Genomic DNA, 12,859 nt, shown 5'->3' with positions numbered 1-12,859 from the left:
GCCTCAAAGCTCTAAATTAATCCTTTTTGCCTGCTCTATGAAAATGGTTGTAGACTCCAAATATTTTTCCTTTGCCAGCTGGTACAATGTTAGTTTGTCAGTAGAGGATACTGGAGGAATATTTCAGGAGAAACAATTGCTCCCCAGTTCTAGTGGGTTCGGAACATGGCTACTGAAGGACTCGGCTCTTGCTGTGCCTGGCAGCCAGCAGCACCCCGTGGCGAGTAGCTTCAGGCTGTTTCACAGCAGAATGCCTCTGGTGAGCATCTCCCATAAACAGCTTTCCCAGGCACTCTAGAGGGTGGAATTCCTGTAAGTTCTAGAAGGCAGATTTCTGGCACATTCCACCAGCATGGCATCACAGCAACTTCTCTGTCATTCACTGAGCCATAACCATGCCCTTTTCAACAGTCTGTATCTCAGACCTGGGGAATAGGGCTCTTCTTTATGTGCTCTATTTCTAGGGGTAAGAGCTGCTGCTAGCATCTGCTCTTCCTATGTGGTTTGGAGTTCTCTCTGCTTATTAACCAATTCCTCATTACTCCAATCCCATTATGGGATAACTCGTAATATTAAACTCTCCCCGTTGATATTACTGTGTCTTTTCTCTCTCCCGATTGGACCCTGACTGATCCCAACCGCATGGTGCTGTGTGTAGTAGTTGGATGGGATGGGCTAGTTTTGGAGGTCTTATGACCTACATCTCCTTTAGTCTCTGTGGAAAAGCAAAGACAGCAGGGGGGCCACTGCTATACGATATAGGTGCAGGCAGGGAAGAAGGGGGCTTTGTGCTGAATACCTTGTGCCTGGAGTTTCATAAGTGTTTAAAGAATGAATAATTGAGTCAACACTGGCCTTCAACCTGTTATCAAACTTTAGGGTTTCTGCAAGACCCTTGCCCAGTCTTCCTCACAAGTGTCCCAGAAACCAAGGACAGATGTGTTCTAAAATCCCTTCCAGCACTCATTTTCTCTAAGCAAGGGTATTATGTAATCTGACTGGTATTTCAGTGCAGACTGACCTGGCGGGATGAGAGACCAGTGGCAAGAAGATCAGTAAGGAGCCTTCGTGAGAGATAAAGTCTAACTCAAGATGATAAGGAGTAAAAAGGAAAGTATAAAAACAAAACAAAAACACATAGTGATTTTCCTCAGAGAACCAGCCTTTGAAGTAGGATTACCAGATAAAATACTTATACTAAAAAATTATTTGTTGTTTATCTGAAATTCAAATTTACCTGGTATCTCAGGTGTTTTGTTTGTTCTGTTTTCCAAATCTAGCAACCCTTCTTTGAAGAGGTACCTGAAAAGACTGTGGCCTAACTCAGGGGCTTATTGTCCAGATACTGGGCCATCAACCTCCAAAGCCTTTTTCCAGCCCAGGCCAACATGCTGTTCTTTCTTTCAAGTACAGGCCTCAGGGACCTGGACCCTTTTCCTTTTCTCTTCAACACTGTCACTACTCTATCCCCTGGGCTTCCTCTTCCCAAGGCCTGTGAAGCAGGTTGTAATTGCTCTAGCTGCTCCCTTCCTTGCCTCTTACTCCCAAAATAAGCCCCCAGGCTCTCACGAGAGTTTTACCTCTAATCACCAGGGAGAGAGATTCAGGGACACAAATACAATCAACAACAAGAAGTGTACAAGGCTTTAAAAGTTATCATAGTTGGGGTCTCAGGTTTATAGCCGCTGATTACCATTTTCCCACAATGACTCAAATGCCTTATCCTCCTTTAATCCTGAAGATGAAGCTCAAGCCCATTTATCTCTGTGGATCCCCTTGCCTGTCCTCCAAGAGCATTTCTGCATACACATCCTCCCCCACGGCTTAGGGAATTGTGAGCCACTGGAACACATTAGAGCATAAGGGACATAAGTAAACTTCCTGGAAAACCATGAAAAACAAAACTGAACTAAACTAAGGAAACTTTTTTGAGGGAAGAAAATATGGAAACACAGTTTTTTTTTTTAAGTTTTTTATTGTAGTAAAATATACATAAAATTTACCACTTTAATCATCTTTAAGCGCCCAGTTCAGTGGCATTAAGGACATTCACATTGTATACAACCATCACCACCATCCATCTCCAAAGCTGTTTCATCTTCCCAAACTGAAACTCTGTACCCATTGAACAATAATTCCCCATTCCTCCTGCCTCTGCAACCCCTGGTAACCACTGTTCTATATTTTATCTCCATGAATTTGACTACTCTAGGTAACTCATGTAAGTAGACTCATACAATCAATATTTGCCCTTTTGTGGCTGGCTTATTTCACACAGCATAATGTCCTCAAGGTTCATCCGTGTTGCAGCATGTACCAGAATTTCATTCCTTTTTAAGGCTGAATAATATTCGTGTGTAATTTTGTACATATTTAATGCCATTAAAAATATACTCTTTAGAAATCTAAAACTATACCATGAATACAATCTGGTTTTCTCATAAAGTTAACATAGGAAGGCTACGGACAACTGGGGATATTAGCATTTACTTTCACCTTTGGAGAAGATAAAAAGTATCCACTCCGAAAAGCGGTTCCTTCCCCCAACTCCCGAAGTCTGGAGATTTTCAAAACCTGCCACGAGACCTACAAAGAACTATTAATACAACTTCCAGAGGGGTCCAGGATGCCGCCCTTCTCCCCGCCCTGCTTGCGCCAAAGACTCCATTTCCCAGAAGCCCCAGCGCCGGCTCGGAGACGGCTTTTCCCGGGCGCCCCCTCGCGGCGCACATCGGCGCGGCTCCAGTTCCCGGCGGCCCTCGCGGCAGATTCCGGGCGTCAGGACAGTTCGTGATGGCCAGGGCTGGTTCCGCCGCTGTGTCCGGGGCAGGGACCCCGGTGGCGGGGCCCACAGGCCGCGACCTCTTCGCCGAAGGGCTCCTGGAGTTCCTGCGACCGGCTGTGCTGCAGCTCGACTCTCACGTCCACGCCGTCAGGTGACCGAGAGGGAAGTTGGGGGCGGGACCAAGAGAGGTTCTAGCTGGGACTAATAAATTCACGAACCTGATTGAGGCGAGGAAGAACCCGCGGAAGACTGCGGGTTGGAGGGTTAAGTTGAGGCTGGCTTCTCTCAGTACTTGGGAAATACGTAAGGGAATTAGTTTCGTGAGCTCCGTTAAGTGCCTGACCGTGTAGGCCTTGTACCTCTTTGCAGAGAGAGCCAGGTGGAGCTCCGGGAACAAATTGACAACCTAGCTACAGGTAAGCGAGCATCCCCGTGTACCCGGAATCCTCCAGCTCACTTTGAGGACCTTATGTTTTGCCAACCTCTGGGCTGGGTTTCTGTCAGGGACATCAGGGCTGCCAAAGGTCTCCTCCTTTCAGAGATGTCTTAAGTCTATAGTGCTGTGGCCCATGTGGGTGCAAGAGAGTTTCCCATCCCCTTACCGGCCTTTTTCCCCTAAGAACGAGAAATGAGCCATTAAATGTTAGTTGCACCTACTTCCATCCCCAGAATTGTGCCGTATCAATGAGGATCAGAAGGTGGCCCTGGATCTCGACCCCTATGTTAAAAAGCTACTTAATGCCCGGCGACGAGTTGTCCTGGTCAACAACATTCTACAAAATGCTCAGGTAAAAGAATTTCCTACCAGCAGTGATTCTTTGCCCTTTTATAAGTCTTCAACACAATTAAAGCTGGTGTGATTTTTAAAATCTTTGGGGGAAGAGAAACTCACTATTCTCATTCTCAATATCCAGTTGCTGTCATTTACGTTTTTATATATACCTTAAGAATGGCTTTGAGGTGGAGCCTAAGATACTTTGCAGCACCTAGTTGACTTAAACTCTTAAAGCCTTTCACAGCAGTTATTAGATTCCTGATCTTCCTTGCTTTATAGGAACGGCTGAGGCGGCTAAACCACAGTGTTGCCAAGGAAACAGCCCGCAGGAGGGCAATGCTGGATTCAGGAGTTTACCCCCCTGGTTCTCCAAGTAAATAACAGGACAGATGAGTCCATGGCCTCAGGATAGCACAAGTACTGTTCCCCACCTGCCTTGCTTCAACAGACATGCAAAGCTTCCAGGAGACAATCCCTGTAGACCTTGGGACATTAAAAAGGCAGCCCTATGGTTTGTTTGAAGCACTTAGTCTTACCCATTTATGCATGGGCCTGAAGAAAAGGGGCCCTGTGTGCAGCTGGACTGAGGTACCCAAAGGACTTAAAATTAATTGCAGCTCTTGCTTCCTTCCATGAATAAGCTGAGACCTCTGCATTTTTTACAAGCTACATATTAGAACCCAACCTTCTTCAAGCCTAGTTAACCACAGCGGGGCTTCCTTTGTTATGTGCCTGGGTTACATGGGCCTGGACAGCATGTCCTCTACCTGTGACTTCTCATTTTCCTTTGTTTACACTGAGGATTTGGAGGAGAGGGCAGGCAAAGTCAAGGCGAATGACCTCTGTCTTTTTTTTCTTTTTTGCACTGGCTTGAATATAGTAAATAGCAGTGTTGCTAGAACCATTTAATTCAATAAATACTTCCAACAGTATTCTGATTTACTCTGGTATACAGAAAGGTTCCAGGAGTCTGCTTTAATTCTAGTTTCAAATTGTATGTTAACTGTTTATAATTAAAAGACTCAAGTATCGCTTTCAATGAAGAGGATAAAAAGCAAAAGGAAGCAAAAAAAGGTTGCCACATGCCAAGGAAAAACAAGACCAAGAGCCCTACTAGGAAGTACTTTAATTGTTTTTCTTAGAAAAAAAATTTCCAGACACTAACAGTTCACAACATTTCAACAATAAAGTACTGGTTGAGGGGTTTTCAGGATTTGGGGATTCTAAAATATTAGGAAGAAATGTTGGTATCCTGCTTCATTATAGATGGATGGCATAGGCCATAAATGCAAGACTTCTGGCTGCTAAGCCAGTGTCAAAACCCAGTGGAATGACACTTCCTTCTAGAGTTTATTTTCCTTCCTGTTGTCTTCTCTATCCCACGGAAATGCCACCATATAAAGCCAGTAGCAGCTAGCTTAGGCTCCAGTCTTCCCCTTGGGTAGGAAAGGGAGTGAAGGTCACTCTTGAGTTTCCATGCTTTCCTCTTCCTCTCCTTGAGGTGGTTCTTCTGTATTCTCCTCCTCTTCTTCTCCTTCCTTCTTCTCTGGTGGCTTCTCATAAGCCTTTTCTGAGGGTGTCACTATCACTCCATCCCAAGTAGATATTTCAGAAGCAAGATCTAGGGAAAAAAGGTGATTTTAGATAAGTAGCCCAGTTATGATTTATACAGTGGAAATATTAAGACATTTGAGCAGTGTTCAGCTTCTTTGTAGACCACAGAGTACAGTAAGAAACCCCTGACCCACAGTGGACACTCACAGCTGGCATCACCCTCCTGGCCAAGGATCTTCCTAAAGCCGCCATGTGAGAGGATTCGGACCAGAGTCTGAGCCGTGTAGCAGACCATGTCCTGAAGGAGAGCAAAGTGAGGGTAAGTTAGCAAGGAGAATCAAAGTACTATCTTATGACATTCTTGTGAAAATAGAGATGAGGAGAATTTGAAATCTCAGGACCAAAGTCTTTGAGAACCCCCAGATCCCTGACCACTAAAGACCACATTCCCTTTGCCTTCTACCAGAAGTATTCAATAGAGGGGAGGAACAGACCATTTCATAGCTGTGCCAGTACCTGCTGTTCCAGGGTCATTACTGTGTGTACTCGGAAGTTGCCGCTCTCACAGGGGTCAGTGATACCGACTGAACCTGGCAGGAACAGTCCTGCAGCCAGAATCTGCAAGCAACGCCTGAAACAGAGAGAAGTGTTAAAAGAACGCACAAGACGGCTTACAACCAGCCCTAAACCCAAAGAAGCATGCTGTACCTGTATGCCACGTTTAGGGCCAAAGGCTGTCTCGTGGGGTTGTTCATCACAGCATAATGACCCTAGAAAATAATAAATCTGGTAGATATGCCACCAAATTGGCAATTCTGTCTTCAAACACACTATTAATAAAACTTTAAATCATCCTGAGGAAATCTGGTCATTAAAGTCCAGCCAAAAATTCTGAAATGGCTATTTCTCTCCATTATCACAATAATGAAATGATTAATAGTAATGAAAAGTCAGATACTATAACTCAATAACTACTCATTAAATTGAATACTCAAAAAAACCCAGCAAATAAACATTGAATCTTTATTGGATTACTTGTCTACCAATGAAAGTTCTTTTAAGCTTCACTGAATTTCAGATTCTGGTAGGTTTTAGAGTACTGCTAAACAGAGATAATCTGGAACTACAATTACCCTTCTTTACTTACCAGTAGGTCAAGAATCCAAGGTGTAAGGGGCTCAAAGCCAGGAAAACGAATCCTCAAGTCCTTCAGCAGTCTGATGAGAACTTTAACTCTGAAAGCAAGAATGACCCAAGGTTTAAAAGTAATTAATGTTGTTGGCCAGGTGAGGTGGCTCATGCCTGTAATCCTAGTGCTTTGGAAGACCGAGATGGGAGGATTGCTTAAGACCAAGAGTTCAAGACCAGCCTGGGCAACACAGCAAGACCCTATCTCTACAAAAAAATTAGGCAGGCATGGTGGTGCACCTGTACTCCTAGTTACTCAGGAAGCTGAGGCAGGAGGATCACTTGAGCCCAGGAGTTCGAGGTTATAGTGAGCTGTGATCACACACTGTATTCCAGCCTGGACAACAGAGTGAGACCCTCTCTCAAAAAAAAAAGTAATAATATCATGTATTTCCACACTCCACACCTGAGGTAGAGTGAAGCTGACTACACTATTTCCAGAACTACGGTTTTTTCCTTCTTCCTTCCAATCTTAATTTGCTTACTAAAGGTAAACAATCACAATCCAGACAAAAGATCATAGCCAAAACAGTTCTATCAGAGGAAGTGTGGGGGTATCCTGCTAGTCATTGCAGTTAGAAAGGTTACCTTAATCCAAAGTCAGGGAGGGACTCACGTGGACTGAGAAGCATTTTCCTCAAACCAGCGAGCATGTCGGATGGCTGCTAAGGCACTCTGTAATACCTTTATATCCACTAGAAGACAAACATGAGAGGCCAAGTCCAAACATTATTAAGCAAGCGATTCAGTCCTAATCCTACTGTCCAAAAACTTGGGAAGGAGAGCAGGATAACTTAGCAATTCTTTAAATCATCCTATGTTCCTGAGATTAGCAAATCACTTATCCCAAAAACTCACTATCCCTAACCCAAACCAAATCTAAAAGTATGCAGGATTCATGATTTTCTCCAAAAGCCTATCCCCCCACATAAATATTTTCTCAGTCCTCTTTTAAGTCCTTCCACTGCTTTCCTGGCCATCCTTTCTGAACATTTCACTAGCAAGCCGGTAAAAACCATTTCCAAATTACATAGAAAGAGAGAACAAAGTTCAGAATAAACTTAGGTCCTTCAACTCCCAGAAAGCTTCATGTGGTATACTCAAAATACCATGTTTTGAATTTCCCAGCAATGGGAAAAAAAAGAACTAACAGTGGAGTTCTGGGTCCAGTTTTCGGAGATTGGGCGGCACTGTTGTAATGAGAATCTTCACTGTAGCATCAGAAGAACTGATTTCAAAGCCAGTTTCATTGGTCAGCATGGTCAAAACTGAAATAACAGAATAATTGAAAGCTATAACACACTTCTATTAGATAACCAAAGTTAAATCCAGCATGGGGGTGGGGGGAACAGATAGGTTTTTAAAAACAGCAACAAGAGACAGTTCCTTCTTGAATCAGTCCGCTCTCTACCATCTTCGAGAGTGTATATACTTTCTGTCCTCTGTCTCTAATAAGTGTTTTTGAAAAAAAAAGGCAACAATAAGAGTCCAAAATGAGAATTTAGAATACAGAGCTCTAGAAGTAAGGCAGATCATATGGCTTTTGTACACCTGAGGCCCCTGCCAAAAAAATTTCCACAACACAAAGCCCTGCATTTACTCTTCCATTGAGTACTCTTCCATTGACCTGACTTTTTTGCAAATGTACTTATAATTATAGAACCTGGTTCCTATCACCACAAAATACACATTCAGCAACAAACACAAACCTTCAGAAGGATCCTGTGCTCTTAGGCTTTCCACGACTTTGTTCCCCAGGGCAGCAACAGCTTCCACTAGAGTCAGAGAAAAGGAGATAATGAATGTTATAATAATCTATTTATGTAGACTTTCTATACATCTCTAAGCTACTCTGCGCTCTCATTTCTGCCCCATGTTCAAGGCTGGAGCAAGGGTAAACAACAGAATAAACACTTATAAGGGGAAGCTAAGGCCTGGAGAGAAAAATTGGAAGGCTCAGGGAAGAGGACACCACCTATATCCACATTCTTTCTCTATGGTAGGGTTTTTCAGGTCAGTGGCACAGTGACATTTTGGGCTAAATAATTCTTTGTTTAGAGTGGTAGGGGGAGGGTCTGTCCTGTGCACTATAGCTTATTTAGCAACATCCCTAGCCTCTACCCTCATTTGATGCTAGTGTACCCCCTTAGTTATAATAACCAATAATCTACCCAGATACTATCAGATGTCCCCTGGGGGACAAAATCACCCCCAGTTGAAACACTGCCCTACAGTAAACTGCCATACACTCTCATTTTTTTTTTTTTGAGACAGAGTCTCATTCTGTTGCCGTGGCGATCCTCCTGCCTCAGCCTCCCATGTAGCTGGGACTACAGGCATGCGCCACCTCGCCCAGACTGCCATACACTCTTTCAGACATACACTCCAGAGTTTGTCCCTTCACCCCAACACACATTAAAAAAATACATTTCCCAGCCCGGCACGGTGGGATCACGCCTGTAATCCTAGCACTCTGGGAGGCCGAGGTGGGCAGATCGCTCAAGGTCAGGAGTTTGAGACCAGCCTGAGCAAGAGCGAGAACCCGTCTCTACTAAAAAAATAGAAAGAAATTAGCAAGACAATTAAAAATATATAGAAAAAATTAGCCGGGCATGGTGGTGCATGCCTGTAGTCCCAGCTATTCAGGAGGCTGAGGCAGGATTGCTTGAGCCCAGGAGTTTGAGGTTGCTGTGAGCTAGGCTGACGCCACGGCACTCTAGCCTGGGCAACAAAGTGAGATTCTGTCCAAAAAAAAAAAATACATTTCCCATTTATCTTCCACACATCCTTTCTCAAAATAAGTTTAGGCTTTAAAGATCCCTAGTCCCTAAACCCAACTGCTATGTTCTGTTCCCATGGCCAGAAAGAGGCATACTCACATGTTGGCAGAATCTTTAGTATTACTACCAGGTCAGCCACATTGTGTCCTGTTGTCATTGTTCCCTTTTTATATGATCCTACCTGTCGGACTTCTTCAATTTGCTATTGGAAAAGGAAAAAAATTTAGAAGGAAAAAAGATGCCTAGTTCCTCTCAGAACTCTGTTACAACACAGCTTCTTATTACCCAGATCTGAAAGTAGCAGAGGTGAAATCATATCCCCAAAACCATCACATGAAAGCCTGATACATCATGGCTAGCCAATAACAATGATAAAAGTCTTGTCCCCAAGATCAGCACTACAAAGGAATCCCACTGTATTTTCTCATTTCAGGGTTGAATTTATATAATAGGCAACTGAAAAATGAAGAAACAAGAGCCAAGGAAACTTCCACACTACCAAGACTGCCCTTTCCTAGGACTAAGTCATCAAAAACTTACCACTTCAAATGTTCCTGGAGCCACAATCAAATTGTCAATCACGTTGTTTATTTTTGTAACCAGAGAAAGGATAGAGGCCTGGAAAACAGCATGAAACAAAAATACCCTATGAAAAATTACAAGCAACTTCTCAGAGTTTGAATATTTTCCCCTAATCCCTTACACACAAGCTGACCCAATACTGACATAGGATTCTGAAAACACTTCAACCCTCTGGCCTTCAATATATCAGAAGAGAACAGCTTTTTGACCCCATGGATAGATTCCCCAATAAAAATATGAATGCATATGTAATCTGTTTATATATTCACCTAGCTGTCTATCTCCTTCCACAATGAGAAACAAGAAGAACAATTAAACCTTCTGTGGAGTTTAGGCTCTAGTAACACTATTCTTTTTTTTTTCTTCTTCTTTTTTTAATCTTTACTATGGGAACCTAATAACACTATTCTTAACCTTATCAATAGTTGTTCACTTTTCTAACTTTCTTAGAAAAATCTCAGGAAGGGAGCCAAAAGAACATACCTGTTCAGCAGAATTGGGAGCAAGGTCCTGATTCCTCTTCAGCAAGGCTTCACTGAAAGAAGTTTCATCAGGCGCTGGCTTCACCCGGGGGAAGGCCATTTCACACTAAACCAGAAATAAACAACTACATATTATTTACCAAAAATAATATACAGGAGAGATTGTTTTTTCTGTTGCTACAACATACAACAACAAAAAATTGAAAACAGGAAATTCTACACTTGTTTTTACTCCTTAAGATGTTCAAACAAGGATACAAGCTAGAAGGAACAGCCATAATTTAAGCTCTCACTACCTTTATGTTAAGAGATAAACCAGAGATACAATTAATTGTTCAGAACAAAGATTACAATCATATTACTGCCAACAGTAGCAAAGGAATTATCATCCCCACTCTGCTTACACTGTTTCTGTATGTAAAGCAACACCATTGACTCAAAACCTCCCAACTCTATTCAGAAATCCCTTTTCCTAATCCAGCCACCATTTGATTTCATTAACAAGGAAACACTGGGTTCCATTTCTACATCTATAGGTGAACAGTGGCCAGGAAACGTATATTAACCCAAGGTACTCACCAAATAGAAATCAAATGGGATATGTGGCACAAAGGGCCTGAACCTAAAACAAGAAAAACAGTCCAAATTATTCGCCACATAAAATCAACCGAGATGTACATAACACACCAGCAATTCTGAAAACATGTCTGTCCTACAAAGGAGGCTAGGGGGTGGGAGGAGCGTAGGGTTTCACGAAGCTTAGCATAATGGGGCCAAACTCACTTAGCAAGAGAGCAGGAAAAGACCATAGCTGGCTCTCTGAACAGCAAGTAACATTAGTCCACTCCAAACTCCTATTTAGATGTCTGAAACAGAAACTAACTGCAGAGATACAAAAAACCAGCACTCACCCTCCTCCTGGGCCACCTCTGGAACCAAAGCGCCCACCACGACCACGGCCTCTGTCACCCCTAGAAATGCATAGATTTTATTTTGACCTCATTGAAGGAACATCCACCATACTGGCCATATCAAGTTGGCTACCTCCATCGCTCTGAACTTCCCACGCAAGCCAAGAGCCCCCCACCCGCCGCTTATGCTTTTCCGCATGCCAAATGGTACCCAGCTACACCCCCATGACCTCCTTATTCTGAGTAAGTTCATCACAACCGCAAGTCAAGCAATAAGGGGGCTCAGACACTGAGCCCCTACAAGAAATAATCCGTAATCCTGGGCCACGCCAACCCTATTAATAACACTTCAGCAGCTAAAGTGATTGTTCATTTATTCATTAACGTAGTGCATTTATGGAACATATCCTCTATGTCAAACAGTTGGCACTGAGGATGAATGCTGCACGTTCCAGCCTTTTCAGTCTAGATGGGGCGACGGGGTGCTGCTCCTGGGAACTGAGGACACCCCCTCGTCTCAGCCCTCAGAGACCGAGGTGCCAAACCCGCCTCTCCACTCCTGGGCCCCAACCCCAACCCAGGGCCAAGTTTCCCCGCCTCTGCCTGCCTCTGACTCCCCCACTCTCCCAGGCCAGTCGTCAGGTTTTGGCGAGCCCCCAGATACAGGGCGCCTTAGGTCCTCCGACTTCTTTCGGCCCACCTTCCCAAAATTTTCGGTTGAATACCTGGAACCTTTCGACCACCTTGATGCCCTTACCTCATGGCGCCTTAAATCCCGAACAATGGAGGCCGCACCAACCGCCGCTTTCCTCTGAGGAGCAGACAAGTGGAGCGTGTCTTGCCGGCGTGTCCCAACAAAACCGGGCGCGATTGGCTCCGGCCTTGCTCTGCCTCTTGTGCCTATTGGTTTACTTTGGCAAACCGGGTTTATGAACCAATGAAAAACGCCTAGAACAAGCCAATAAGAACAGGCTTGACAGTAATGGCGACACTTTTATGAGCAGACACTAGGTGGCGCTGATAAGTAGGTCAGGATGGGGAATACTCAGAATACCTTTTATAGAAATCATGAGACACTGCTCTATAAGATAGCAGAGTGGCGCAGCGGAAGCGTGCTGGGCCCATAACCCAGAGGTCGATGGATCGAAACCATCCTCTGCTATCAGGAAGGTTTTTCCTGTTTTTTTTTTTGTTTTTTTTTTTTTGCAAATCTTCCCAATCCAGGGCAATGAGAGTAATTTACACTTCTGTAGATGGAAATGCCATCTTTCTAATTCTTCCTCCCTCAAAAATGCAACCGTTTTGATAACCGCCTTGCCACTGGCAGGTAAAGTGGAAGGAAATAGGAAGAGACTTTAAGCAGAAGTGAACACTACACGTCCAGAAACTTGAGGCAGGAGAAACAGCTTTCAGTTAGGGAGGGAGTGTATTCATTGAATCAGTGCGGAAAAACGCGGGTTGGAGAGAGAATAGAAGAGAAATTGAGACGGCCCTTAGAAAGAGAACTCAGAAAAAGGGAGCAAGACCAGCCATAGGTCTGACTAAAAAAAAAAAAAATTAGATAAAATAAAAAGTAAAAAAATAATAAATAAGGGGAACAAGGGAAGTGTCAAGGAGAGAAGGATCTGACATCTCTGTTGACCAGTTTCCCTCCAGTCCTCTTCTCTCCTTCCTCACAAACTCTCCGGATTTCACCCTTGCACCTTACACCATCACTGGCCACACATACAGATACACTGGAGTATTTGCCTTTAAATCAATCATATTACTATGTGCTTTTTGTCCCTCCTGTAATCCTTTCC

At 43.7% G+C, this 12,859-nt stretch overlaps 2 protein-coding genes and 1 non-coding gene across 4 annotated transcripts; 2 read left to right on the top strand and 1 right to left on the bottom strand.

Moving 5' to 3' along the window:
• Positions 1-2,752: 2,752 nt before the first annotated feature.
• Positions 2,753-3,952, top strand: SNAPIN (SNAP associated protein). Its single transcript, XM_069478710.1, has 4 exons — positions 2,753-2,936; positions 3,155-3,201; positions 3,455-3,573; positions 3,840-3,952. Exons 1-4 carry the CDS (start codon positions 2,794-2,796, stop codon positions 3,939-3,941), a joined length of 411 nt encoding a protein of 136 aa, XP_069334811.1. The 5' UTR covers positions 2,753-2,793; the 3' UTR covers positions 3,942-3,952.
• Positions 3,953-5,018: 1,066 nt separating this feature from the next.
• ILF2 (interleukin enhancer binding factor 2) lies at positions 5,019-11,892 on the bottom strand. Of its 2 annotated transcripts, none has more exons than XM_069478709.1 (14): positions 11,815-11,892; positions 11,058-11,117; positions 10,726-10,768; positions 10,148-10,271; positions 9,623-9,700; positions 9,182-9,284; positions 8,012-8,077; positions 7,454-7,570; positions 6,919-6,997; positions 6,262-6,349; positions 5,823-5,884; positions 5,631-5,745; positions 5,322-5,412; positions 5,019-5,181 (listed from the first exon to the last, which is right to left on the bottom strand). In XM_069478709.1, exons 4-14 carry the CDS (start codon positions 10,244-10,246, stop codon positions 5,021-5,023), a joined length of 1,059 nt encoding a protein of 352 aa, XP_069334810.1. In that variant the 5' UTR covers positions 10,247-10,271; positions 10,726-10,768; positions 11,058-11,117; positions 11,815-11,892; the 3' UTR covers positions 5,019-5,020. The 2 variants fall into 2 exon arrangements, with proteins under 2 accessions (XP_069334810.1, XP_069334809.1); XM_069478708.1 differs by having other exon boundaries at positions 10,148-10,252.
• A 255-nt stretch (positions 11,893-12,147) lies between these two features.
• On the top strand, positions 12,148-12,219 carry TRNAM-CAU (transfer RNA methionine (anticodon CAU)). The gene has a single exon. It is a non-coding gene; the product is annotated as a tRNA-Met (tRNA).
• Positions 12,220-12,859: the final 640 nt, after the last annotated feature.

Source organism: Eulemur rufifrons, chromosome 8 (assembly GCF_041146395.1).
Source record: "Eulemur rufifrons isolate Redbay chromosome 8, OSU_ERuf_1, whole genome shotgun sequence".
NCBI lineage: Eukaryota > Metazoa > Chordata > Mammalia > Primates > Lemuridae > Eulemur > Eulemur rufifrons.
This window is presented reverse-complemented; position numbering and strand designations above follow the sequence as displayed.